At 58.3% G+C, this 26622-nt stretch overlaps 1 protein-coding gene across 1 annotated transcript in view; it reads right to left on the bottom strand.

Moving 5' to 3' along the window:
• CACNA1I (calcium voltage-gated channel subunit alpha1 I) overlaps positions 1–26622 on the bottom strand; it is a 110034-nt gene that overhangs the window by 17943 nt on the left and 65469 nt on the right. The window contains exons 7-24 of the mRNA XM_019660538.1: positions 25261–25576; positions 24033–24125; positions 20649–20961; positions 18192–18613; positions 11728–11879; positions 10892–11077; positions 10468–10585; positions 9570–9725; positions 9016–9109; positions 8139–8341; positions 7024–7494; positions 6538–6638; positions 5695–5818; positions 5348–5416; positions 4668–4852; positions 4107–4233; positions 2491–2616; positions 9–68 (exon numbers count right to left, since the gene is read on the bottom strand). Coding sequence (XP_019516083.1) covers positions 9–68; positions 2491–2616; positions 4107–4233; positions 4668–4852; positions 5348–5416; positions 5695–5818; positions 6538–6638; positions 7024–7494; positions 8139–8341; positions 9016–9109; positions 9570–9725; positions 10468–10585; positions 10892–11077; positions 11728–11879; positions 18192–18613; positions 20649–20961; positions 24033–24125; positions 25261–25576 — 3316 coding nt within the window. The remainder of the gene's footprint in view (positions 1–8; positions 69–2490; positions 2617–4106; positions 4234–4667; positions 4853–5347; positions 5417–5694; positions 5819–6537; positions 6639–7023; positions 7495–8138; positions 8342–9015; positions 9110–9569; positions 9726–10467; positions 10586–10891; positions 11078–11727; positions 11880–18191; positions 18614–20648; positions 20962–24032; positions 24126–25260; positions 25577–26622) is intronic.

The following is a 26622-nucleotide window of genomic DNA, read 5'->3' as shown; positions in this document are numbered from 1 at the left end:
TCCAGTCCATTGTACATGATGTTCACCCAGCCATCCTTGGAGGCCAGGACAAAGAGGGACATCAGGGCCTGGAAGACACAGGGAAGGGAGGGTATGGGGGTGACGGGCCAGGGCAGCTCAGGCCGCATCTGCCCCCCTCGGCTCTCCATTTTTCTGCCTCTGGGGGTCAGAGGGAAAAGGGGCCTTTCCCACATTGAGGGAAGAGCTGTGCCTTCAACGGATAAACCTTTTCTGAGGACCTACTATGTGCCTGCCATATACCCCGCAGGCACTGCTGCAGGAGAACGAGCACTGGACCAGGAGTCCTGGGCTCCAGTCTCAGCTCTGAAGTTAACTTGGCGAGAAAATTCATGAGCTCTTGCCTCTTTACCTGGAGAATGGAGCTAATGCTTAAGTGGCCGCCTGCCAGGTTTGCTGGGCACATCAGCTGAGACTTCAAACTAGAAGGTTCCTGATAAACATGAGGGACCCTGCCACCATCCCTCCAAGCTTGCCTCTAACACCTGAAAACGAGCTCACAAGAGGAGTCAGGACCCTGGATCACAACCCAAGCTCTGCCACTCACTGGCTGTGTGACTTGGTGCAAGTTCCTCAATGTCTCTGGGCCCCAACTTCATTGTCTGTAAATGGCAATAGTTACCATCACTAACATGAAATTTTGAGATGGAGGTGATCCCCAGAAGACAGCCAGCCAAGACTCCTACATACACAGCAGCCAAAACTTCCTCATGTCCCCTCAACGAGGCTACGGGCTGGTCCAAGAGGACCCGGCTCAGAGCCTCACATACAGTAGGTGCTCAATAAAGGGTTTCTGAGCTAGACTGAACCAGTGCCATCCTTGCAGAGCCCAAGCATGATGGAAGTTAGTCGATTCACAAAGGGTCCTGGACCAGCAGAGGCTGCCTGGTGGTCACACACCCTACTCTGGACACCTCCCGTGTTTCCACCAGGCCACACCTGTCAGTTGTTGCAGCCCAGGGCCTGGGCCAGGAAATGGGGTTCTGGGATGGGTCTCCTGCCCTGCACTGGCTCCTCCTGCTCATCCATGCAGGGCACAGACTGGGCATGGTGCTGAGGGCTGCTCGAAAGGGCTCAGGCCCAGGAGCAGGTCAGGGCGGGGGACACAGAGGGAGTCCTCCATCCAGGGAAGCACACGAAGCTCTCACATGCCAGGGGTCAAATGTCCCCGTGAGCCCTTGGATTACAGAGGCCTGAAATGCAGAGTGCCTGCAACTGGGAATCACGGACCTTCTATCACTGTCCCCATTTATAGATGAGGACACTGAAGCACGGAGAGGAACTGGAACTTGCCTGAGGATACACAGCTGGTAAGAGGCCCAGCAAGGAATCAAAGGCTCTGGGCCATGCTATAACCCCCTTTGGCTTTTCATGCTGAGAACCCCCTACTTAGGGGCCCAGGGTGTCGGCCTGGCACCGAGCATGCTCAGAATAAAAAGGGTGCTCCCCAGAGGCCAGAGCCAGAGCCCGGGCCCGGTGCTGGGGTCTGGGGTCAGGGGTCAGGAGCAGGCTTATGACAGGTCCCCACTGGCTTTCCTTCAGCTTCCTGGGACATCTTTTTAAAACATCTGTTTTGCCAGTGATTGAGTTGTTAATGACTTAAAATGGCACTGCTTCCAGAGAATCACGAGGAGATAGGGGAGCTACTATGTCCCAGGTCCTGACCCCTCCCCCAGCCACTCACTGCCGCTTATGGCCCCATGGCTTGTCTCCCAGGTGGTATGGAGAACAGGATCCCTGGTCATGTGGGTGAGAGCTCCAGCTGCAGGGGCCAGCAGAGGGACGGGGTGCAGGCACACCCCTCTGGTCATACTTAGCCACCTGGCTGGAACCTCAAGAAATAGGAGCGTTTGGTGGGGGGAGGCTCTTTGCAGGCAGCCAGCTGGGGGCTCCCATCAGGGGCATCACCCAGATGGCCAAGCCTGGCAGACCCCCAGAAGAAGAGACCAAGGGCGAGGCAGGATCTGGGCATGGGGCTGCCTGTGACTGGAGAGGAGAGCAGAGTAGCTGGGTGACGGGAGAGGACACCCACCCTGAGCAAGGGGCTGGATACACTTGAATCTCTACCACAGCCTGCCTGGCGGGCTGCAACATTCCCATTTTACAGATGAGAAAAGTAAGGCTCAGAGAGGCCACACTTACAGTAAGTGGTAGAGCTGGGATTCACACCCATGTCTGGCTGACTCTAAAACTCCTGTCAGGGTCCCTTGGGTGTGTAAGGCGCGGGGGCAAGAACCAATACCCACCGAAGCACCAGGTGCTTGCTGGACACTCTGTACCTGGGATCGCTAAGCCTCATGCCACCTGTGAAGTGAGTGCTGACCCTACCCAACGCTTGGAAAAGAGAAGTCACGGTCAGTCCTGGGGAGGCAGGACTGGAGGCAGGTCTATAATCCCAGGCTGTGGGCACTGAAGAGCTGTCACCCCACCCGCTGGAGGTGGTCAGGTCAGGGGAAGGTGGGTGGTGCTCACCTGGCCCAGGTTGTCAAAGTTGTACTTGTGATGGACCCAACGGTAGTTGGCGGCCACGCAGTCGGAGCGGTTGGTGATGTTTCTGGTATCCATGCCCAGACAGTGGTAGAACTTGCCCTTGAAGAGCTGAGAGTAAGGGACACAGGGTGAGGGGCCATCCTGCCAACACTCTCAGGGGGTAGGGGTAGGGGACAAATCAGAAGAGGGACGGTCTCTCAGGGGCACTTCCTCGGTGCACAGCCTAGACTAAGCACTCAGACATATCACCTTCCCAACATGAGGTAGAGCTACTCTCATCTCATCTCACAGATGAGGAAACTGAGGCCCAGGGGTGAAAGGTTATTTTCTCAAAGTCTCTCGAGGTTTAGGAACTGGCAGAGCCAAGGTTCACACCCTGGTTTGTCTGATTCCTGAGCTTTCCACAGGCCCAAGATCAGGCCCCAGTGCCTGCAGTGGGGATCTGGGCAGGGACCCCATGGGAGAAAGCTGCCTGTATATACTCAGGGGAGAGAGGGAGAAGTAAAGGGACCCTCTCCAGGGACCCAAGCCTTCTCTGTGTTAAGTGCCTGGAAGGGGCAGGGCACTGTCCACATGGTGTCCACCTCAAGCCCCTCCTGCCCAGGTGTCTCCACTGGGGAGGTCTCAGCAACCTCAAAGGGATACCTATGCCCAGGGCTCCTTCCCAGCTATAGCCCGAACACAGGACCAGGTGAGGAGCCTGGAGGACTCAGACACTCAAGAAACAGGAAGCGGGCCGACCGAGTGGCTCAGTCGGTTAAGAGCTCGCTCAAGAGTGCGAGCTCTGAGCAACAGCAGTTTGAGTCCTGGCCCGAGCTGAGCAGCTGCTGAGCTGCCAACAGGTGGCAGGATGGCTCAGCTAAAAAAAAAAAAAAAAAAAAAAAAAAAAAAAAAAAAAAAAAAAAAAAAAAGAAAGAAAGAAAGAAAAAAGAAGGGTCTCAGCAGCAGCTCAGACCCCAGAGGGCCCAGGTCACAGGTCACTCTGGCCATCCCCATCACACAATTTATGACCTGCCCAGTCTGCCCTGTCCAGCCCTGAGGCCCATCCTATTCCCAGGCTGAGTTAGCTCAAGGCCCTGAGTGTCAGAGACCCCATGGTCCCCAGCCCAGCAGCCAAGTGCCAGTTCCTTAGCTGCCATTCCAGGTCTTTTCCCACTTGGCCCCACCCACCACCTGGCTCATCCCTCCATGCCAGCCAGAGTTCCTGGGCTCACCTCCACCCATGTGCCCTTGCCCCCCTGACACATCTTCTCCCACTGTGACCTGTCAAAATCACCTCTCCTTCAAGGCCCAGTGCAAAGGCCATCTCCTTCAGGGTACTTCCCCCATTGTCCCTAGCCCAGCCCCATGTTCCTATGTAGCTTGGACCCCTGTGAACCCATTTATCCAGCCTGTTTTGCACTCAGCCATTTGGGCCACGTCTGTCTGCCTCCCTGGACTGGGCCCTCACTGCTGGCAGGGACACGGCTGCTCCACCAGAGCCCCCTGAGGCCCCAGGTGGGCTGGCACAAGGTCAGGAGAGCTGGGCAGGAATGAGGAGCCTCTTCTCTGGCCACGGAGCCCCCCCCCACTGCCTGCCCAGCCTGGACGTCCCTCACCTGCACCCCCAGGATGCCGAAGATGATGAAGAAGGCACAGCAGATGAGGACAATGTTGCCGATGGGCTTGAGGGAGGAGATGAGTGTCTCCACCACCAGCTTCAGGCCAGGCGCCCGGCTGATGACACTGCAGGCAGGCAGGGACCAAGGGCACCGTTAGCCCTCGGCCAGGCCAGGAGACAGTCCCCAGTAGGCCCAGAGTCACCAGGGAGGTGGCCCCCAGGCTCCAGGTGGATAGGTACAGCAGGACACTGTGCCTTGGCCCCACCCCTTTGGGGTCCACACTACACCTTCATCTAGAAGTGAGGCCCAGGGACAGCAGCGAGCTACCCAGGGACACACAGAGAGAAGGGAGCCATCCTGGAGGGCCGCCTTCAGCTCTGGCCTTGTAGAGTGCACACACACACACACACACACACACACACGCACACACACACACCAGGCCCCTTCCCCAGGAGCAGGGCTCACAGCTAGTGGAGGACTGCATGGATAGGGAGGGCAGGAATAAGGGGTCCAGTTAGACCCTGGAGGCTTCTCCCTCTGCAGAGGAGGGGTTCTCACCGCAGGGGTCGTAGGGTGCGCAAGAGCCTCAGGACACGGAGGACCCCCAGGATCTTGGCTCCCCCAGCTGAAGCCAAGGACACCACGATGTCAATGATTGACACGAAGACTAGGAAGCCGTCCAGCACGTTCCAGCTGCTTCGCAGGTAGGCTTGCTCTCCGAAGTACAGGCCCAGCGAGACGACCTGGGGGCGGGGCGATGGGCGGGGTCAGATGGGCTCCTCCTGAGGGGGCGGGGTGGGCGAGGCCTTGTGGGCGGGGTCAGGCAGGTGGCTGGAGCCCAACCGCAGGCAGGGTACAGGCGCCAGCTGCCTCTCTGAAGGCAGGAGATAGGCGATAGGCGGGGACCCTGCAGCTCTGGGAGCAGAGAGCCGCTCCCTGAAAGACAGGCCCACGGCCTGTCCCAGTCCGTTCTCCCCGCACATCTGGTAAAGCCAATTCAAAGCCAAATGCTCTGGCGTTTCCACACCTCCAGCAGGTACCTCCATTACTCTATCAATGTTTCCCTGCATCCGCCTTTCTGGTGGGTTGTGAGCTCCTGGAGAACAGGACCTGGCTGACCCCGCCTCTGGCCCCAGGCTAATGCGCAAGTGAGTGACAAGCTGAGGGAGGGCTGAGCCAGGGCCAGGGGCCTCTAAGCTGGGGGCGGGAGAGGTCCCAGGTGAAGCAGAGCTACCTACCTTCAGTGTCATCTCGCCCACAAAGATGGCTGTGAAAATGTAGTTGGACACAGTGAGGAAGATGCGTTCCTGAAAGAGCAGGGAGATACCATGGGCCGGGAGCTCCCAGAACTGCCCAGCCACCTGGTCACCTCTGCTTTTGGCCAAGGGGCATCCACAGGAGGCTGCCACTTCACAGTCCAAGGAGATGTCGCCCTCCTTGCCTCCAAGCTCCCTGCCACACCTTCCTCCACGGTGTCTGCCTTGCTGAGCTCTCCTAGCCCCCTCAGCACACTGTCCCATAGCAGGCCATGGTAGCCTGCCCCACTGCCTGCCCCTAGCCGTGCCCAAAGTCCCCAACCACTCACGGTGCTGCCAGCCTCGATCTGGGGCCGCTCCAGGGCGATGGTGATGCAGTTGAGAAAAATGAATGCCAGGACGACATAGTCAAAGAGCTTGTGGGCGATGATGGTCTGACACAGGACCCGGAACCTGGGCAGAGTGGACAGGGGCCACGTGAGTGTTGGTGTGCCCTCACACCAGCCAGGAGGAAGGCAGAGGGTTCAAGCACATGGGGACAGGGTGGCCTAGAGGAAGCGGACCCTTCTCTTCTCTGGCCACACAACAGGTGGCTACTTTACATCTGCTCAGGGTGACCACCTGTTGCCTCCCCCCGTGACCACACACCCACAGCAGCGCCTGCAGCCACAGGAGGAAGGGCACCACCCTCCTTGCCCTGGCACTCAAGCCTTTGCAAACACTGGCCCAAATCCCTGAGCCCTGCCCTCGAGCCACACAGATACCCTCAGCTTCTGCCCCAGGCCTTCCCTCAGACTGCTCCCTCCACCTGGACCAACTTCCACCTCTTCACAATCCTGCTTCACCTACAGAATGGTGTGTGCCTCCAAAGCCCAGCACAAAGCCCCCCCGACACCCCCCGCAAGCCTTATGATGCCTTTTCCAGATGGGAGCACTCGGGGCTACTTGAGGATCTGCCTAGCACAGGGATGGCCTAGACTACAGGAGATGCCCAGGGACATCCCCACTCAAAAACTCCCCCTCCTGTGCAGCCCCTCCTACCATGGGGTAGGAAGACCCTTTGGAGTATGGGGGCTGCCCTCCAATGGCCCTGCCTGGCTCTGCAGCAATCTCTCCCACCCAGACCTGTCAAAATCCTAGTCTAACCTCATCCCAAACCAGGCCCTGCCCACCTGTTCTCAGGGGAGAAGAGGTAGACAGACCAATTCTCGCGGACCTCACACCAGTCAGGCTTGTAGACGTCAATCATCTTGCGCACGCGGAAGCACAGAGTCTGGCAAGAAGATGGGGTGAGAGTGGGTCAGTGCTGCCCGGAGCTGCCCATCTCTGACCACCCCGACCACCCAGCAAACTGGAGCTACTGAATGACCTCTGAACATTCCCAGCAAGGCCAGAACGCTCGCCCCACTGTGGTGGTGGTGCGGGGGAAGTGGCTCGCTCCCAGGGGCCGACTCAGCTCAGGTGTGGGCAGCTCCAGCCCGCTGCCTGCTCACCCATCTGGAAGCCCTGTCCTCCTCCGCGGTGCCCACTTCTGCCCCTTAGGCCAGCCCCTGCCAAACCCTCACACTGCAGCCCCGCCCCTAGCCCCTCCCACCTCCTGTCCTAGCCGACCTTTTCCTGGTCCTTTGTCCATCGGCCCCTAGAACCCGTCCACTCACGTAGTCGACCTCCTCCTCGTCCTCCCCGCGGTCCCGGCGGTCATCCATCTTGGTGAACATGTCCTTGGCGATGCTGGGCATCCTGCCATTGCAGTCCTCGTGCCCGGGGTCCGTGCCTGCCATCCTCCAGGCTGCCCGGGGGTGGACACCCACAGGGGGCCCCAGCTCTGCCAGGTCCACCGAGTCTCTGGTGTCGAGGGACAGCGTCCGACGGTGGTGGCGGTGACGGTGTGCCGGGTGGGGGCCATGATGTGCATGGTGGGTGTGCGGGACATGCAGGGGCACGGCCCGTGGTGGACCCTCATCCCGGGCCCCCTCGCAGGCCCGGGCCCCACCGCCCAGCTCTGCTGAGAGCAGGGATTCGTGCTCAGCGGAAGGCATCTTGTGCTTGAGGCTGTTCCAGCTGGAGCGGCGGCTGGCCCAGGCCCCGGTGCGACCCCACGGCCCATAGTAGGAGCTCCGGGAGCTAGACTGGGAGGAAGCCCAGGGCTCCCATCAGCCCCTGCCACACACACCCACAGTTCTGACTGAAGGCAGCCTGCACACTTGCTGAGGCCCTAACATGGCCACCAGCCTGGCCAGTGGGTGACAGAGCCAGGTCCTCTCCCCACCTTGCCTCTCACTCCACTCACATCTTTGGACATGTGGGCATGTCCACAATGGGGTTCCATCTCTACCTGTCACCTCACTTCTTTTGAGGAAGGCACAGCAAGTTAGGCCCATCTTCTTCTTTATAGGTAGGGAAACTGAGGCTCAGAGAGGACTGTAACTTACCCGAGGTCATGTGGAAGTGTCAGAGGCTGGATTTAAGGTCAGGTCTGCCTGACCCCCAAGCCCAGCTCTTTACCCTACACACTGCTGCCAAAATAACCCAATTCTCAACACCGGACCTACTGGCACCATTCATTCATTCATTCATTCATTCCTTGTTTGGTTCCACTCTGGCATTGGAAATACAACAGACACGGTCCCTGCCTGCTTCTGGCTGGACAGTCTGGTGCCCTAAGGCTGGGTACCAGCCTGAGGCTGGACTGGCAGGCACTTCTCCTTAGGGTCCCTCAGAACACAACCCTGCAGCAGGGAGCAGCCACCCAGCGCACCCCACAAGAACTCACCAGGGAGCGCTGGTCGTAGCTCGTCCTCCCCAGTGACATGACACTGCTTTTGCGGGAGCCCAGGGCCACCAGCACAGGGTCGGGCTGCAGCAAGAGGCGGGAGGCAGGTGCCGCAGCCCTGGCCGGGCCCAGATGTCCACCCAGTGGGAGACTGGGGTCCAGGTGCCCATTGGGGGTCATGGGAACTGAGCAGAGCTTGGGATCTGGAGGGGTGTGATGTAGACAGGGAGGGGCAGACAGAAGGCCGGAACAAGAACAAAAGAAGCCGTGAGACAAAGAAATAGACATGAGCGATAGTAGAAATGAAGAGTTTTTCTGGGGAGACCTCCTCTACCAGAAAGTCTTCCAGGCTGGGCCCCGTCGCATGTGCCTCCCCTCCACCTTGCCTGCAGGGCTCTCAGCTTTATTTTTTAGATAAGTGGATCCCTTGCCTTCTGTATTCAGGGCCAGCCCCAAGCTTCACCCAGCATGGGAGCCTCACTCCAGTGCCCGCTGCGGGAGGCAAGGCAGAGACTGTCCAGCCCAGTTACCAAACACGCGGTGTGGGCGGGGGAAGCTCGTTCTAAGCTGCCCAGTGGTGCCAAACAGGACCAGTCCCTAGGCACCCTGAGGCCCGAAGCTCTTCCCAACAGGCCATACCTGTATAAAGGGGTGAGGGTGGGCTGCCCTGTGGCTAGAACTCAGGAGGACCGAGAAAGTCACTGACATGGTTTCAACATTTAGCTTTTCTTTCAAGTATGAATGTAAACAACGAACCTCAGAAAATTAGCAGTCATGGGGCCTGAGCTTGCGGGGAAGCCCGAGGCTGTGCCCTTTGCCACCGGGATCTCTGGGGAAGTGTCCTGGGCCCCTAGGTGACAAGTGCAGGTCTGTTTACCTCCACCACTGTCCAGCCCGTCCTGGAGCTTGTCAAACTCCTCCATGTTGGATAAGCTCTGGTCCTCGTCCGAATAGGAGCGATTGGCGTCACCCTGGGAGACCATCCCTCACATTGGAATGCAAGTCAGCTCAGCCATCCCCTCCCTCTTGAACTTTTCAGTGGGCGTTTTCACCCCCATTTTACAAATGAGGAAACTGAGGCTCAGGAAGGGGACGTGAGAAGCTAAGGAGGACCTAGACCACAAACCCACATCTGAATGATGGCAAGTATCCCCAAAGCCTCAGATCATGGAGGAGGCAGGATCCAGAATCCCAGATCCCAGGGATTTCAGAATCTCAGAGATGGGGAGGTCTAGTCCTACACCCCTGGGGGAGAGGCAGGGGTCCCAAATGCAGCCTCCATTTGCATGCTTCTTGTGATGGGAACCCCCTCCCCTGGAGACTTGCCTGCTAGATGTTTGAATTGCAGCTCTCCCCCTTCCAGACCCCCTCCCCTCACCCAGTTTCATGCAGGCCCCATGGGGGTGCTTCCTCCACCCGGGCCACAGTCACCTCCGCCTGGAAGCCCTCCACCAGGATGGCCACCAGCAGGTTGAAGAGCACGTAGTTGCCGAAGGTCATGAGGGCAACAAAGTAGAGAGAGGCCCAGGGGGAGGTGGAGGCCATGCCATTGTAGAGGACGACGTTCCAGTCCTCCTGGGTGAGGATCTGTGGGGGGGAGGGCACGTGGCTCAGCCCCAGGGTACCCCCAGAGCCCAGCCCAGTCCAAGCTCAGAGGGAACCCACTGGGTGGCACAGCTGCAGGCACACAGCAGCCCATGCATACCTACAGCATCCTCCCACAGGTGCTCAGGCACATCTGGGGACCTCGAGCATCATGGCCCTAGCTGGGGGCATGCCCACCTGGCAGCGCCTCAGGCCCTCACTTGCTCACACACTCACACTGCTCGGGCCACTGCCCCCAGCTCGCCCACACCCTAGGCCTGTGTCTCCCACTCCTGCCCTGACACTCCCCATTAAGTGGTGCTCCCTCCTGGCTGTCACCACAACCCCATCCTCTATCCTACTCATCTGTCACCCCCACCCCCCTACTCCCACCCTCACTCCTCCTCCTGCTCCTTCTGTCCCCGGCACACTGTGTGTACACACTCATTCAACCATGCCCACATTACACAGGAGAAACAGTCTCCTACGTGCCCAAAATCTCAAGGCGGGAGCAGAGGAGGCAGGGATGACAGGCGGTCCCGCTCCCAGGGCCGGCGCTGTACCAGCCTGGCCACACACCCCGGACCTGCCCACTAGAGGGTGGAGCTCAAGGGCCTCCCCGTCAGGACACCCTCTTCTCTGGATTCTCTGAGGCTGGGGACACCTCTGAAAAGCCATCCTGGATGATGGACCTGGGAGAAACCCCTCCTCTTGACACACATGGACACGTGTTGCTGCCACTCGCCTGGAACACCGTGACAATGGCCCACAGCAGGGAGTCGAAGTTCTTCCTGTCCGGGACCGTGTCTCCCGTGTCCGTGCGGAGGCTGAATTTGCAGCCAAAGATGTGCATCCCGAGAATGCTGGGGAGGGATGGAAGTGGCTCAAGAGACTCACACACCAAGCTCCTGCCCACCCACCTGGCTTCATTCTCAAAACAACCCAGTAAGATGCAAGGGGGTTGGTTGCGTTAGTCCCATTTTACAGAAGTGAACACTGAGGCTCAGAGGAGATGTACTCGCCCAGAGCCATAGGGGATTAAGTGATGGTGGGAGGATTCACACCCAGGTCCAGGGTGTGTCCCAGAGAACTCAACCAGCCACTCTGCTACCGATAGCCTCTGAGAGCCCCAAAGCTGTGGTTGGTTCCCCAGGGTGGATGGGCCTCACCTGAAGATGAAGATGAAGAGCATGAGCAGCATGCAGAAGGTCGCCACGTTGTCCATGGTCTTCATGAGCACCACGAGCTGGCGCCGCAGCGCGGGCATGAAACGCACCAACTTCAGCACCCGCAGCAGCCGGAAGGTCCGCAGCACCGACAGCCCACCGTCTGCCTGCCCCACGATCTCCCAGATGCTGCGCCCGCAGGGGTGGGCAGAGGAGAGAGGCAGGAGGAGTGAGTGGGAGGCAGGCAGGAGAGGAGGGCAGAGGCAGGAGAGATGGAGGGCTTCCATTCATTCATTCAGTCAGTCAGTCAGTCATTTAGTCATCCATCCAACCAATAATGTCTCACAGGTCATTGCTGCTCCAAAGCACTCTAAATTGGAGGCTCTTAACCTGAGTCCGTGGACCCCACTCCCCAACATGTCTACGGCTAGAATTCAGGAGGTCCACGAAAGTCACAGAGCTCTTTTTGAGATTTAACATTCTTTCGATTATGAATGGAAGCAACAAAATACAGAGAATTAGCAGTTCCTGTGACCTTGTGATGGATCGAAATCACTGAGATTTTTACACCACAGGACAGTTGATGCACATATTTCAGAGTATAATTTACGCTCATCCCTTCTTTGGGACGGTGGTCACAGACCCACTGCTAGATCTCGCTGTTCAATGCATTCATCCAGAAGCATGTATATTGCTAAATCGCAAAATTTTAAGTATGTTGTTAACTGTGTTTCAGTGTAATTGGTTTCCTTCAATCTTATGTACTTCACTTACTGGCTAGGCCAGTGCATTAAATCCCCCCTCCCCCGCTCTGCCTCTGGGAGGGGGTGGGGCAGCACCTGATGATGACGATGATGCTATCAAAGATGTTGTAGGGGTTGCGCAGGTAGTCGAACAGCCCGAAGGCGGCCAGCTTCAGGAGCATCTCCAGGGCAAACATGCTGGTGAACACCACGTTGCAGATCTCCAGGACGTTGGTCAGCTCCTCGGGCTGTGGGGCGTTGGGGCAGGGGGCGGAACCCAGTCAGGCAGAGGGCAGCCATGGATCCCCTCCGGACGCCCGTCGGTTCTGGGACCCCGCGGAGGCGGTGAGGCCTGGCTCTGCCACCCTGGCTGCGGGGCCTGGCGGGTCAGTGTCCTGGCAGGAACGCCATCCGCCCCCCGCACAATGGTCTTGAGGACCTTGCAACTCTGCTGCTGGGGGTCCTGAGGAGTCCACTGAGATGGTGGGACCCCAGGGGGGCTGACCTTCCACAAATGTGGAAACAGTGCTGTTGCTGCACATGACGATACCCATTTGACACATGAGGGAACTGAGGCTCAGAAGCCGGCTTGAGGTCACATGATGCAGAGCAAACTGGAAAGAAAGGCCAGTGGTTGCCAGAAACTCCCTGCTCGCCCACGACCCTAATCCATTTAGTGAGCACTTGCTCTGTGCAGGGCCTGTTCTACGCACTGAACGGGCATCACTTCACTTGGTCCCTCACAAAGAGCCCATTTTGTCGATGAGGAAGCAGGTTCAGAGAAGGCCAGTCCCCTGCCTGAGGCTGCAGGGTTAGTAACGGGCAGATCCAGGATTCGAACCCAGGCAGCCTGGCTCTTGGGATCCTGCCCTTAGACCCCCCTACCCAGCCCTTCCATCTCTCCCCTCCCCAGCAGTGGCCATCTCAGGATGGTGGGGGCCGGAGACCACCATGCCCTGGGAGGGAGGATGGAGACCGTGCACCTACTGTATGCCATGAGCACCCTGACCAGAGGTGGGAGGGCTGCCACCCATCAGCTCCATCCACCCCAGCCCAGCCCCATGACCTCAGGGGCCTGATGTTCATTCCATTTGGGTTAAAAGGAGAAGAGAAAAAAAAAGAGCTACCCACCGCCCGCTTCCCACCTGGTGCCTGGAAAAGCTAATAAAACTGCCAGCTCCTCTTAAGCCCAGATGAAAGAAGGGCCCACTTCCATCTGTAATTCCATTTGGCTCACAAAATGGTCCTGAAAGGGGAGTGGGACCCTGAGGGGGGCCCCTCGGTGGGGAGGGGCTGGGACCCCGCATCCCTGGCTGAATCAGAGCTACCACTTTCCCTGCTCAACAAAACGATGCATCCGGGAGATGAAAACAATGTAGATGCTGACAGTTCATAATGGCAGATCACCCCACTCTGGGCCACACATGATGCACGGAGCCCACCACTCTCCCAGAAAGGTCACCCGCTCACTTCCGTCCTCCCTCGCAACAGCTGTTTCTCTAGTCAAGTGCACACCTGTTAATCTTTTCCTAATGGGCCATCCATCACTCCTGTGAGCATTTTTCTGGGAGAGAGACAGTGAGTGGGAGAGACAGACAGACAGACAAATAGAGACACAGAAAGTGAGAGACCAAGAGGGACGTATGTGGAGAGGGACAGGGGCAGCCGTAAGAGAGATGGACAGACAAATACAGACACGGAGAGTGACAGGCAAAGGCAGGTATGGAGAGGCAAGACAGAAAGAAAAACCCAGATAAAAACAAAATGAAGGACCAAGATCGTGACGCCATGGGAGTCACAGTTAAAGCCAGAAAGTGAGAGAAAGCAGGTAGGGCAGACAGACAGACAGACAGACAAAGGCTGAGAAGAGGCAACTAGAGATGGCAAAGACCCACCCAGTTAAAGAGGAGATGTGAGAAGGCAGAAAAGCCATGTTCAGCCAGAGGCAGGAGGGGAGAGGGCAGGTGAGGAGGGGCTGCAACCTGGAGGTGAGGCCGGAAGCAGAGGCGGGGAGTGGAGGGGGGTGGGCAGGGACAGGGCCAGCTCAGCCCGCCCCTATGCCAGGCTTGGAAGGCAGTGGGCAACCCAACCTCCGGCCATTTCTGCAGAGGTAGAGAAGGGCCCGGCTGGGCAGGGGTCTACACTGCCCCCAGGAACCCCGGAGCCCAGCACCATCCTCGTAATAATAATGGCAGCTGGTGTTAACATCTCCCACGTGCCAGGCAGTGCTAAGCACTTTCCATAAACTATCTCACTGAAGCCTCAAACATTCCCCTATGGTTTCCCCATTTTACAGACAGGGAACCTGTGGCTCAGAGAAGTGGCTCAGCCAGGCATTGGTGGAATCAGATCTCAAACCCAGGTCTCCTCCCACTGACTCACCCCCCTCCTCATAGCCCGCCCCAGTTTTCTGACTTGAGGCCCCAGTTCAGCACAAGCATGTCACTGCCCTGCTTACAAACCTTGCATGGCTCCCCACTGCCCTAAGGATAAAGATGGCCTCAAGACCCTTGCTGGATGGACAGTGCCCCCGGCCTCCTGGGCTGTCTGCCTGGCCCTGTGTGCACATCCTTGAGGATTCAGGTTCCTTTGAATGGGTGCCTGTGCTCCTCGCCCCTGCTCCTGTCCCTCCTCTGTCTCACTAATGAAATCCTAGTCATCCTTCAGGCTCCATCTCCAGCACCACCGCCTCGGGGAAGCCTTCTCTGACTGCAGCCCGTGTTGGTGTCTCTCTCCCCTAAGCTCTCACCAATCTGAAACACCAGGCACTAAGCGACCCCATCCTCCTCTTCCCAGGTTCACCCCTAGGTCGGCAGTAGCTTGGGGGCTGCTGAAGGGAGAATAAAGCCTGCTTTGACCTATCCACCGATCTGCAGACCTTGAATACAGTCTGCTGGGAGCTGAGGCCAGAGGACATGCCCCAGCCTGAGTCACTCCTGCCCCAGGAGGCACCCTGGACCCCTGCTCTGCTGCCCATTCAGCTCAACTCTCTGCTTTTTTGTTGTTCAACTTAGTGACCATCCTCCAACTCCAGGACAGCCTTGCCCAGCATGGGAGGGGTCATGTGCCTGGATGAGTGGCTGCCAGGAGAGGGAGAAATGGAGGCAGAGGCTGCTCCCAGGAGCAGTGTCTCCCTGCCCCACCTCCTGTCTACTTGTGGAACCTCCAATTCAACCTCAGCATCCCAGAGTCCAGCTTTGACAGCTGCTCACCATGTCACCTGGGAAAACCCATTCCACCTCTCTGAGCCTCGGTTTCCCCGTCTGCCCAATGGGGATAAGACACCAGCCTGCCTGCACCACAGAGCTGCTGTGAAGATCACGCGGAGATGAGATGTGAGAAGACACAACAGCAGGCAGTGATGGAAGATCTGGTGCCCAAGCTGACCCCATCCACTTGCTTAGCATGCAGCCTCAGTTGTGGTCTGGGCCCACTTTCTTCCCAGGGCACTGGGGAGGGGTGGGGTTGGGGGGGCAGACTTCAGCATCATCTGACCGCCTGTGGGTCACAAGCAGGTTCCTGCCTGGCTGGTCCTCCCTTTAACCTATCACTCCTCCCAGGCTGTGGTCATGAGAAACCTGGTGACACTCCCTTGTGATTTTGGCAGCAGTGACCACATGAAGGCCACAGGTACCCGAAATCTCACCTCTCACTGGAGCACTGTGACCAGAATGGCAGAGGTGGAGTAGGGAAGCAGTGCCAAGGTTCTGTGCCCCTTCGCCACCTGCCACCGCCTGTGGCCACACCAAGTTCCCTGCCAGCAAAGTGGGCAGCCGAGGGGGCTTGGCGGGGCCCCCAGGATGCCTCCCCTCCAAGGTCACCACCCCTGCAGGAGAGGGGCTGGGTGCACCTTCTGTTTTCTCCTGCTCCTCCCCTTCTCCCCCTGTGTCCTTGAGGCCCTGGGCCACCTGCCTCTTCAGGGGACACCTCTCTCAGCAGGCACCACTCAGACAGGGCAGCTCAGAATAAACATGGGGGTGGGTACTCTCCTGCAGAGCAATGTCTGGGAGTCAGGGGAGATGGAGCAAAAATACACGCAGCCCACAAGCAGGCCCTGCACAGAGCTCAGCCGAACAATGGCTGCCACTCCGAGCTGCTTTAAAAAGAGTTTTAAAATTCTCCCTCCCCCTCACTTTTTCCTTAATTAACTTTTTGAGGCTCCAGACAGCAGATGGTAAGCTCACCCCAAAAGTGGTGTTACAAGGCTCCAAGAAAAGATTAAAATATAATTCCTAAGTAGTGAGCACCTACTATGCACCAGGCTTCTTAATGCATTTTCCCCTCCCAGCCACTGTGTGAGGAGGTTATGAGGACTCGGTGCACCATTCAGGCTCCAGGCCTGGCACTTAGTAGGTACTCAGTAACCAGGAGCCTATGAGGAAAAGGGCACAAAGTAAGGGCACCTGCTTCGTACATAAGGAAGCTGAGGTGGACCCTACGAAGGGCAGGAGACTAGCCAGTGTGAACAGCCTCTCCCAGCCCAGTGGGGTGCCTCGGGGTGCCTGTGGTGCCAGAGAGAAAAGGCCCCACCATATTCGAGGCTAGAAAGCTTACCCAGGTAGAATATGGCCGGAGTGGGGCGGGGGTGGGGGGTGGACAAGCCAGACAGGGATGCCTTGCAGAAGCTTGGGCAGGGACCATGGCCTGGCCTGAGGCTGGGGCTGGAGGGCAGAGGGAGAGGCTAGACCCAAGGACAGAGCTGCCCCAGCCTCTGTGTAACCCTGGAGGAGACAGCTGGCAAACAGTCCTCTGAAGAATAACTCTGATTTGTAGCATTTGCCAATTTCCATGGTGTAAATACTCCCACCATGGCCAATTTCAAGCTACCAACTACTTTTAGCAGCAGCCTTGAAAAATTCCACAGTGTTAGAAAATTGCTCTCGCAAGCTGGTTCCAGCAAGCCACTGGCAGGGACAGTGCCCGGGCTCTGGCGTAGCAGGACTGTGACAGATCCTCTTGGTGCTGCCCCACTCGGAAACTAGAGCCAGCACCCCCAACATCACCTGTGGGGCCTCCCCCAGGTATGCTGGCCCCCTGCAGGCCTGGGTCTGGCAGAGGCCATAAGACTGGACCCCAGGAGAGAGGGATGCAGGCTGCCTATCTCACCAGCTTTACCCTGCAGAGAACCTTCCCCCAGCCCTCCCCCCAGAGACCTTTTTAATTAAGCTGGAATGGCTGGCAAACCAGCAGCTCTGAACAGAGTGTCGCAGCAGCCCCAGGGGCCTCATTTAAGTAAATTGAATGGGGCCTGCGCGTTGCAAACTAATGAAGAGCGAAATGAGAGTGTGGCCCACTGCAGGGTGCGGGGCCCGCAGCGGGCGGTGGGGCCTCCGCAGAAAGAGGGCAGCAGGGAAGCAGAGGGGCGTCAAGTCCTGAGCCCTTCAGGGGTGTCATTCCCACCACAGAAAGATGTGGGTTCCAATCTAGCCCCTGGCTGGCTGTGGGACCTTGGGCCAGTGTCATCCCCTCCCTGGGCCTCAGGGTCTCCAGCTGCCAGCTGCCAAATGGAGTGCCCTCACAGGGCTGAGGTTCAGGTTAAGGGAAGGAACCCACCTAGGGGCGGGGGGACAGTCAGAGCCAGAAAATGTTGTTTTTGCAAATGGAGCCAGGGCTGGACTTGTCATCCAGGCTGCCGCCTGGGTGTGGCCTATGGACTGGGGATGTCTGCGCTAACCCCCCACAGCCCTCCATCCTGTATCCTTACAGCCTCTTCTCTTTTGTACACAACCTCCATGCGCCTCCCATTTCTAGAAGCCATCCCTCTCCCAGGTGCCAGTCCCTCCTGGGGACCCTTTATCTGAACTCCTCTCACCTCTGAACCCCCGGCTGACCCAAGGGGCCTGGGACACACCATTCAACTCAGCCAACACCCCCCTGCACCCCATGCACCCGGAGCTGAGGACAGAAGAAACCTCAGGGTTGGCCAAGGAGGGAGACAGGGGACAGTTTTAAAGGACAACCACAGGGCCACCCTCGGTGCCACGGGGCTGTGGGGAGGGTGGAGTAAGTGGAGGCATCAGGGACAGAAGGCTGCCCTGCCAGCTGAAGGCATGGTATGGGCAGGGCACAAGGACACTTGAATGTCAGTGGAAAGGTCTGTGTTTTGTGCCAAGGGCAGTGGGAGGTGCAGAAAGTTGTGGGCAGGGGAGAACCCCGCCTCTGGAAATGTCACTCCAGCTGTTCTGGGGAGAATGGATGGGGGCTCACGTGGAAAGGCACTGAACGGGCGTTCGAGGTGGCAGGCACTGGCAGGACATGGGCTGTGGGCGCCCATGCTGAGCTCTCAGGAGGAAAGGTCTCCCTCGCTCTCACCCCAAGTCGTCCAGTCCTAGCACTGCCTCGCTCTTTCACTTATTCAGCAGACACCCTGAGCTCCTCCTTACACTGCGCTTGGCCCTGGGCTGGACACTAAGGCTAATGGATGAACGGGACCTAGCCCTGGCCGGTGGGGAGACAGACACGCTAAGGGTGTTGGACACACCGGGCTGGATGGGACTGGCCGGGAGCCCCGCTCTCGCCCGCCATGCCCGGCCCGGGCCCTGGCGCCCACCCTCACTGGCCTGTTCATGATGCTCGATGCCCATGCTGACGGTGTTGACCAGGATGGCCATCATGATGCCTCGGTTGAAGTACTTGCTGTCCACGATGCCTCGCAGCTTGGCTCGAGTCTCCCGCCACACATCCCCGCACAGCCGGGCGGCCCCATCTGCCTGCTCCTCCTTGTCCTCCTTCCCCAGCCCCGAGGAGGCCCCGTCCTCACTGCTCCGGGCCTCATCCCCGTCGCCCTCGTCCTCGCCACCGCCTGAGCCCCCAGAGCTGGAGCCCTCCTGGCCTGAGTCGGTGCTGCCCAGGCCCAAGGGCCGCTGGCCCACCTCGCGCTGGCAATGGGGGCAGCTGGCGGGGTCGGAGGCCAGCATGGCAGAGATGGGTTGCACCAGCGTGTGGGGCGTCGGGTCCAGGGGGCTGTGTCTCGGGCACAGCTCTGAAAAGCAAACAGAGGGCAGGGTCGGTGCCTCAGGTCACACTTGGGGGTCTCAGAGGAGGCCACATCCATCCACACCAGGCCCTGGTGTGACCCTGGGACAACACCCTGCGTGTGTTTCAGGCCCCCACGGCCCACAGGGTCTGCCTGGGACAGCCAGCCCCACCTGGAGGCCAAGCGGCCTGCGGTTCCTGAGGAAATGGAAATGGCTTTGTTTTCCCCTGTGCAAAAGCGGGGACCAGGGGCGCCCGCCATGCAGGGCTGGGGGTTTTCATTGGTTAATATGCATGATGTGGCTGGGGCACACACTCATGTTAACTGTCCCTGCCTCATCACTCTCTGGACTGTGGCCCGGGGTTAGTCACGGGACAGACCCTCCCAGAACCCCATCCCCTTCCCACGGCCCTGCTTGCTGACGTGGTCACAGAGTCTGGGAAATGGCTGAGGAGGAGCTTCTGAGAGCCAGGCTGGTGTGGAGGGCGGCCGCCCCTCACAGGAAGCCAAGGTAGTCTCAGCGTTGCTCAGTCCTCAGCCTGCACGTGGAGCTTGTGGCAAGCCCCAGCTCCAGATGGCCCCTGGAACCACCTGCACAAGCTGAACATCAGGCTGGGGCCGGCCAGAGGGGCGGATGAGGGCGGAGGAGGGAGCTTCCCCCCTCCTTCTCTGCCCAGGGAGGGCGTGAGACACCTGGGCCAGGCTGAGACCCGAGGTACTATGATTTGTAAACCATTTCAAAGAGAAGTCAGAGAAGCCTTTCTGGGTACTTTGCTTTCTTCTTTATATTTGTCCATATTTTCCTAGAATAAACACGTATTGCTTGTGTAAACAAAAAAAAATTAATATTAAAGGGGAGGAAAAACATGTAATGCCTGCCTTCATTTTCACACTTGCCTCCAAATACCTCTCAACCCCCCAGGACAGGCATCTGGCTCATTTGTCCCCAGGAGCGGGAGCGGGGTGGCCAGAAGCCCAGGGGTCAGTACCCCCTCAGCCCAGGACAGGGCAAAGCCCTTTGTCCTCCCCCACCACCCACCCCACCTGGACTGGGGCTGGGCTCCCTGACACTTGTTTCCCAGGGACCTCCCCCGACTCAGGTTCCGTGGAGAGGGTGGTGGGCAGCCGCAGGGATCCCCTTGCAGTGAATACCCCTCCCTGAGCCACTCAGGATCTCTGAGTGTCAGCCTTGCCCAGAGCCCAGCTGCCCGCATCTGGGTGCCAGGCCAGCCCGTGGGCTACCTGGGGCCTCCTCCAAGACCACACCTGGACAGCTGGTGCCGAGGACCAGTGGGCAGCAGGTCTGAGCATGAATTCTCCAGCTTGCCTCCCAAGAATCTCAGAGCTGAGTTTTTGTCATTGACACACTGTGCGACCTAAAGTGACTCCCTTCATCTCTCTGGATCTTAGTTTCCCATTTGGGGGTCATATTGCTCATTCTCAGGTCTGTTTTCTAAAATAGAGAGCTCTTTCCGAACCTAAAATGCTAACTTTCAGAAATGACTGGTGACAGTCGAACAAGCAGAGACATGGACCTGAGGCAGGAGATCAGAGTGGCACAGGTGTCCCCAACATGCCACACCTTTGCAGGGCTGGCCTGGCCCCTTTATTCCAGGTGACCAGGTGCCACTGTTCAGGTATGCTATCAAGGATACAGGGGTGAGGCCGGCTGCAGCGGGAGGGAATTTTAGTTTCACAAAACTGAGTTCATGTCTTTCAAGCGTGGCTCCCAGAGGCAGAGCCTGAGTCCACGTGCACACACTGGATGGGGAGGGAATTCCTCCAGGGCACGGGCTTCATCCCTGAGCCCAGGGTCAGCCCAGGCCAGGCACTGGCAGATGGTCAGGAAACAAGGGGCAGGAACGAGGGGTGCAGACTGGCACTCCCAGGGGAGACCTGGGTTCTCAACCAGCTGGTCTGGCCGGCTCTGCCTGCACTGGGGAGACAGGCTTGCCAACAGTGCTGTTTGGGAGTCCCCAGTTGGAGGCTCACAAGGCCCGGGTGGGGCACCCTGGAGGCCACGGGAGGCAGGGCCACTTACTGAAGTGCCTGGGCTCCTTGGCTTGGGGCCCAGGCTTGGCGGAGGTATGGACCTCCGGGCCCAGGGCCTGGCGCCGACTCTGCAGGGCCTGGTAGAGGCCCAGGGTCCGGCGCTTGGCCTTGCGCAGGACGTGGCAGACGTACTGGAAGATCTCCTCGTAGCAGTCGCCAGGCTCGGCATAGCTGGCCACCGTGCTGGAGGACAGGTAGCGTTGCCGCTGCTCCAGCATCAGCCGGTGCTCCCGCTGCTTGGTCTCCGAGAACTGGGTCGCTATGACAACGAGGCACAGGTTGATCATGAAGAAGGAGCCCACCTGTGACCAACGGGAGGGAAGGACAGGGACAGAGGGGACAGAGGGGTAGAAGGAGGCAGAAGTGGGGGTGGGGCAAGAGGGAGACAGAGAGATGGAGAGAGACGGAGACAGAGGCAGAGCGAGAAGAAGCAGAGGGATAAGAGGCAGAAAGGAAGACAGGAGGGGGACAGGGACCCATTCGAGACACGAAACAGGGAAAGGACAGAGTGGGAGGCAGACAGCCAGAGACAGCCAGGGGCACAGAGAGGCAAGAACAAGGAGAGACACCGAGAGAGAGAGTGAGACAGGCTCAGAGAAGACAGAAACAGAGGGCATGGGAGAACGCAGCGTGACGGGGCAGGTGGAGACAGGGACACAGAGGAGGAGAGGAAGGTGGAGGGCCCGGAGAGGCAGAAAGGCACGGCACAGATAGGGACAGGAAAAGAGCACTGAGGCCTTGCTCCGGGAGGAGGCCAGGGCCCCAGACAGCGGTGGCCCAGGCAGATCCCCAGGCCCCCCTGGGACCTGCTTCTAAGCCCGCTCCCCTTACACCTCTAGTGTTAACCACCGCTGCCCTCCCACCTGGGACATCAGCTCTGAGGCCGGGGAGGGAGGCACAGCCTTCTCAGGCTACCTGGGCCGAGTCCCACCCCAGCCCTGCCCCTCTCTCTGGCCTTGCCTTTGGCCCCAGCTAGGCATCCAGACAAGAACAGAGAAGCGTTCCTGAGAAGAGGTTTGCCTGTGTGCCCTTATCTGGGCTTGGCTGGGGTAGTAAGGAGTGGCCACCTTGTTAGTGCTAGGAGCACGGCCACCTCAAGTCCCAGGGCCCAGCTCCAGGGGCCACCACAGGCAGGAGGGCCCCTCCTGTCTTGGTTTCCAGGGGGCAGGCCCCTCCCCTGGCATTTGCTAAGCGTTTGAATGGGCCTGAGCCTTGCCAGCCAGGGAGTGGGTGGCTTTTCATCCTCCTCCAGGCTGCCTGCCAGGAGGTTCCTACAGGCTGCAGCCCCAGTCATGGACTCACGTCTCCCTCCTCTACCCTACAGCATAGCTGGGGAGCTGGGGTTCTGGGGTTGGGGTGGGGGCTTCCAGGCCCAGACAACTCTGAGAAAATTCCCACTCATTCACTCTCTCAGTCATTTATTTCACGAGCATTTCCTGGGAGACCTGCTCCACACCAGACCTGCGTGAGGGGTTCAGACGCTGCCCTCTGGGAGCCCACACCTGTCAATCTTCGTTCCAATCTGCCTCTGCAGCTGCTGCCCCTGGGGGACCCAGGCAGCTTCCCATTCCCTCTGGACCTCCTTTTCCCCATCTGTAAAATGGAAGGCTCAGGCAAGACGAGCTTAGGACTTTTCCAATCAGAGGGAGCACCAGGAATCTGGGTCTGAGGACTGAGGACCCCTCGCCGGCTGTGTGACCCAGGCCAGGCACCTTACCACTCAGGGGCTCGGGGTCCTCACCTGTGGAATGAGCAGGTGACGCTGCATGGCCAGGTTTGAGAGGGTAAATGACAGCATGATCGCTCAGGCTCTGCTGTCTAGACTGTCACTGTTCCTCATTTCACTATGAGCTGGGGAGCTAAGCAGCCTGCCCAGGGTCACACTGGGTGTTACCGACCCCGGGCTCCGGTCCCTAACTCCATCAGAAGGAGCAGCCAGACTTGCTCCCTGGAACTCTAGGCTTCTCCAGCAACCCCAGTGGTTCGCTGTCCCCCTTGCTGGAGGATTCTGTCCACTTCATGGCCTCCGGAACGCTCCCCTGCCCAGAAGTCTCTTCCTTTGGCTGCTACACCCATCCCCCATCCCCCCACCACTGAGCCTTAATTAAGGCTCGATTCTGGTGTCACCTCCTCCAGGAAGCCTTCTGCGCCCCCGTCCCTCTTCTGAACTGGGTTAGAGGCCTCCTTGGACTCCCTCAGCCTCTTGGGTGTTCCCCTATCCTGGCTCCCAAGATGCTGTCTGGTCACTGTCTGCTGTAGCCCATCTACCCCCACAAGACTGTGAGCTCCTCAAGGGCAGGGCCCAGCCTGACACTGCTCAGCTCCCATCACTCGGCCAGGGCCTGGCCAGGGCAGGCTTCCCTGACTGTGCCAGGGAATGATTGAACCAGCGGACAAGTAGCGATGCTGAGCAAAGCCTGGGTCCCCCTCCTTTTATCTGGGGTATCTCCTTATAGATCCAAGGCCCCAGCCTCCCCAGGAAGGCATTAGAGCAAAGCCAACAGCAGGTGTGTCTCAGGTCACCTGCCGGCTTGTCCTGCACCCACAGGTCACGTCCCACCAGCCCAGGATGGGGTGCTGCCCTACAGGGCCAAGCGTGCCCTCTCCCGCCACCAGGAGGCCGGAGAATCCAGCTCCCAGCAGCAGGGAGCCAGCAGCAACTCTCCCAGGAGTGAATCACCTTGACATTTGGGGATTGTGCGGTATTGTGGCTGCAGCTGCAGTCAGGCATGACACGGGGATGAGCTCTCCCTGGGGAGACCGCGTGGCGGAAGCAGGAGGGGCTGGCTGGGAAGGGGGCCCTGCTCTGTGAGGCAGATGGAGCCCCACCTCCATCTCTAGGTCACCCCTATAAGGCAGAGCTGCCTGAGAGATGGGGGTCCCTCCCAGAGTTTCAGGGAGCTCCCCCAGGTCACAACAGGCTCCGTCTCCTTTCCAAACCCCGCTCGGGAAGCAGCCCCGGCCTCTGTTTCAGAGCATCTTGTCTTCCCGCCCCCGAAAAAGAGGGATAAGCTGGAGCCCTGGCGAAGCTTCCATCCTGGGGCTGCGCCTGGCTCAGGTCATGAAAAGCATGTATTCCCAGGGACTACAAGGAAGAAAGACAGGAGCGGGAGCCGTGGGACGGACTCAAATGCCAGAAATGAGAAATGAAGACAATCGCAAGTGATGGATGCTTCCAGGAGCCGCCCCTGACGAGGCCCTTCAATCATCCGCTGTTGAGCTGCATTTAAAAATTGCCCCTCCTGCTCTCTTCCACCCAGCTCTTCCAGTTCTGAGGGGCTCCCTGGGGACTCACAGAGATTTCCCCCCACCTGTCCCCTGGTACGTGGGTCCTGGAGCTTGCCCAGAGAGCCCCAGCTTCCCTGATACTTACTATGATAAGCAGGATAAAATAGATGAAGTTGTAGAAAGAGTGCGCATCCATCACGTAGTACATGATTTCCACCCAGCCTTCCAGGGTGATCACCTGCAGCCAGGACAGAGCCAAAGGGGACAGAGAGCCTGAGCTGGGCTGACCCTCGAGAAATGCGGAAACAAAGGCAGCGCCCTAGGCACAGGCTCTACTGTGTGCCAGAACGCTTACACACACTACTTCTCGTGCGGGGCGGGAAATTGAGGTTCAGAGAGGTTAGGGCACTTGCCCAATGTCACACAGCCAGGAAGGAGTGGAATGAGGACTTGATTGGGTCCCGCTCACTCCAGATCCCATCCCCTTTGCATCCACCACACCGAGGCCAGAGGGCTGGAGGCAGGGGTCCGTGGGGCCCAGCTCCAGCTCGCCAGCTGGGCCACTCTCTGAACCTCAGCTTTTTCTCTTCAGTGCACGAGGCTAACAGAGCCTACCTCGCAGGGCTGGGTGCAGCTCAGCTGAGCCTGGGAGGGTGGCCGTGATGAGGCTGGTGTGACTGTTCCCACACACTCCTTCCCAGAGAGGGAGGTGGAACGGTCTTGGGCAAGACAAACGCAGGGTCCTCCCCAGCACTGCCATGTTGTTCACTTCTGGCAAATGCATGAAGCAGGAGCCCCTGGGAAGCCCACCCACTCTGTCCGGCCTGGGGGGTCCCAGAATGCAGCTGCTGGGCTGTGATCACATCACACTTGGAAACTCTGAGTCCTGTGATAATGCCACTCCCCAGAGCAAAGCGAGAAGAGCAGCCACCTCAGTAAGGACCTCGGGCCACCGTCCCCTGTTCCTGCCCCATTCTTCCTTCTGACGACAGCAGGGAGGTAGCCCTTACTGAGCACTCGCTCACTACACACTGGGCTCATGGCTCTGCTCACATCATCCGGTTCTTTCTTCTCAGACACTCAAGCTTGGGGGGAACCGTTGTTATCCCCCATTTTAGAGATGTGAAAACTGACACACAGAGACATCAAGCAAGACGCCCAAGGTCCGATAGCCCTTTCTTTGAACCTCAGTTGCTCTGTCTGTGATGTGGGCATGATAATGCCTATTGTGCCAGCAAGTTGAGCAGATTTCAACGGAACAGGTGGCAAATGCCTAACAGAGAGCCCTGCCAGCCAGGTGAAGCTGCTCCCACCCCCACCCTCTGGCCCCCAGGCCCAGCATGGGGGCCGGTGCCTGGCCTGAGTGGCCTCACCTGGAAGATTACAATCCAGGCGTAGCCAATGTTGTCAAAGTTGATGGCGCCTTTGTGGGGGTTGGCACTGCCCGTGCGGCACACGTTATAGTAGCGGTTCCAGTTGACACAGAGCCCGCTGGCGTTGAGGTCCTGGCGCCCCGCCCCGAAGTCATAAACATCGTCCTTGGACAGGCAGCACTCGCGGCCCTGCTCCTTGAGCGGAGGGATCTCGTGGCAGCCCATGATGCCATTGTCCCCTGACAGGGAGCAGATGAAGGGCATCTCGTCGTCCTCCTCTGGCTGGTAGTAGGGGGGCAGGGCCACATCCCCTTGTCTGTCCACAGGTGATGGTGGGTAAAAGAGGAGAAGGGGAGGGGTCAGAGCTATTGCCTTCAGGCCTTTGCATATGCTGTTCCCGCTGCCTGGGACACCATTCCCCACCTCTGCCACGGTCACAAAAATTCCACTGCCCCACTGTGATCAGTTCGAGGGTCCCCCTCCCTCCGGGGAGCCTTTCCTGAGGGAACCTCCCCAGGATCAAGGAGGGCTGATCGTGGGCCCCCTGTGGCCAGCCTGTGCAATGCACATCACCCCACTATTGCTCGTAGGGCTTACGCACCCAACCCCCCTAGGAAGCTGGGCTCTTTTAAGGCAAGCACTAGGTCTCAGCATCCCTAGTTCCTACACACTATTTGGTTGGCATAGAGTAGGTGCTCAATAAACAAATGCTGAACTGTACTGATCCGCCTTTCCCAGCTATGGGACCTTGGGCTGGCCACTTCCCCTCTCTGGACCTTGATTTCCTCATCTGTAAAACAGAGATGACAATCACTGCCCTGCCCTCCTGCAGGGTTAATCTATGATTCACTGCAATCACTATCAAAATTCCAACATGATTTCTGCCTGTGGAACCTGGCCAGATGGTTCGAGGGTTCATCTGGATAAAAGAACAGTCAAACACTTTTTTAAAAGAAGAACGATGAGTGGAGTCCAGCCCTCTGAGAGGAAAAAATACTCTAACTACAAGTATTAATACGTGTGGTATAACAGGAACAGAAGATACACAGGACACCACAGAGCATAGGAACAAACCCACATATAAGGAGAACTTAGTATATTATGGAGATGCCTTTTCAGATCTATGGGGAACAGAAGGACTAGACAATTCCCTATCACCTCTGTTTTTCAACATAGTATCGTAAGTCCTAGCCAGAGCAATCAGGCAAGAGAAAGGAATAAAAGGCATTCAAATAGGGAATGAGGGAGTTAAATTGTTACTCTTTGTAGATGACATGATGCTATATATGGAAGGACTACACAATAAATGGTGTTGGGACAATTGCTATCTATTTGGAAAATAATAAAGATAGATCCCTACCT

The sequence above is a fragment of the Hipposideros armiger genome, unplaced genomic scaffold (genome assembly GCF_001890085.2).
Source record: "Hipposideros armiger isolate ML-2016 unplaced genomic scaffold, ASM189008v1 scaffold_321, whole genome shotgun sequence".
NCBI lineage: Eukaryota > Metazoa > Chordata > Mammalia > Chiroptera > Hipposideridae > Hipposideros > Hipposideros armiger.
Note: the sequence above shows the minus strand (reverse complement) of the source record. Positions and strands in the feature narration are given on the sequence as shown.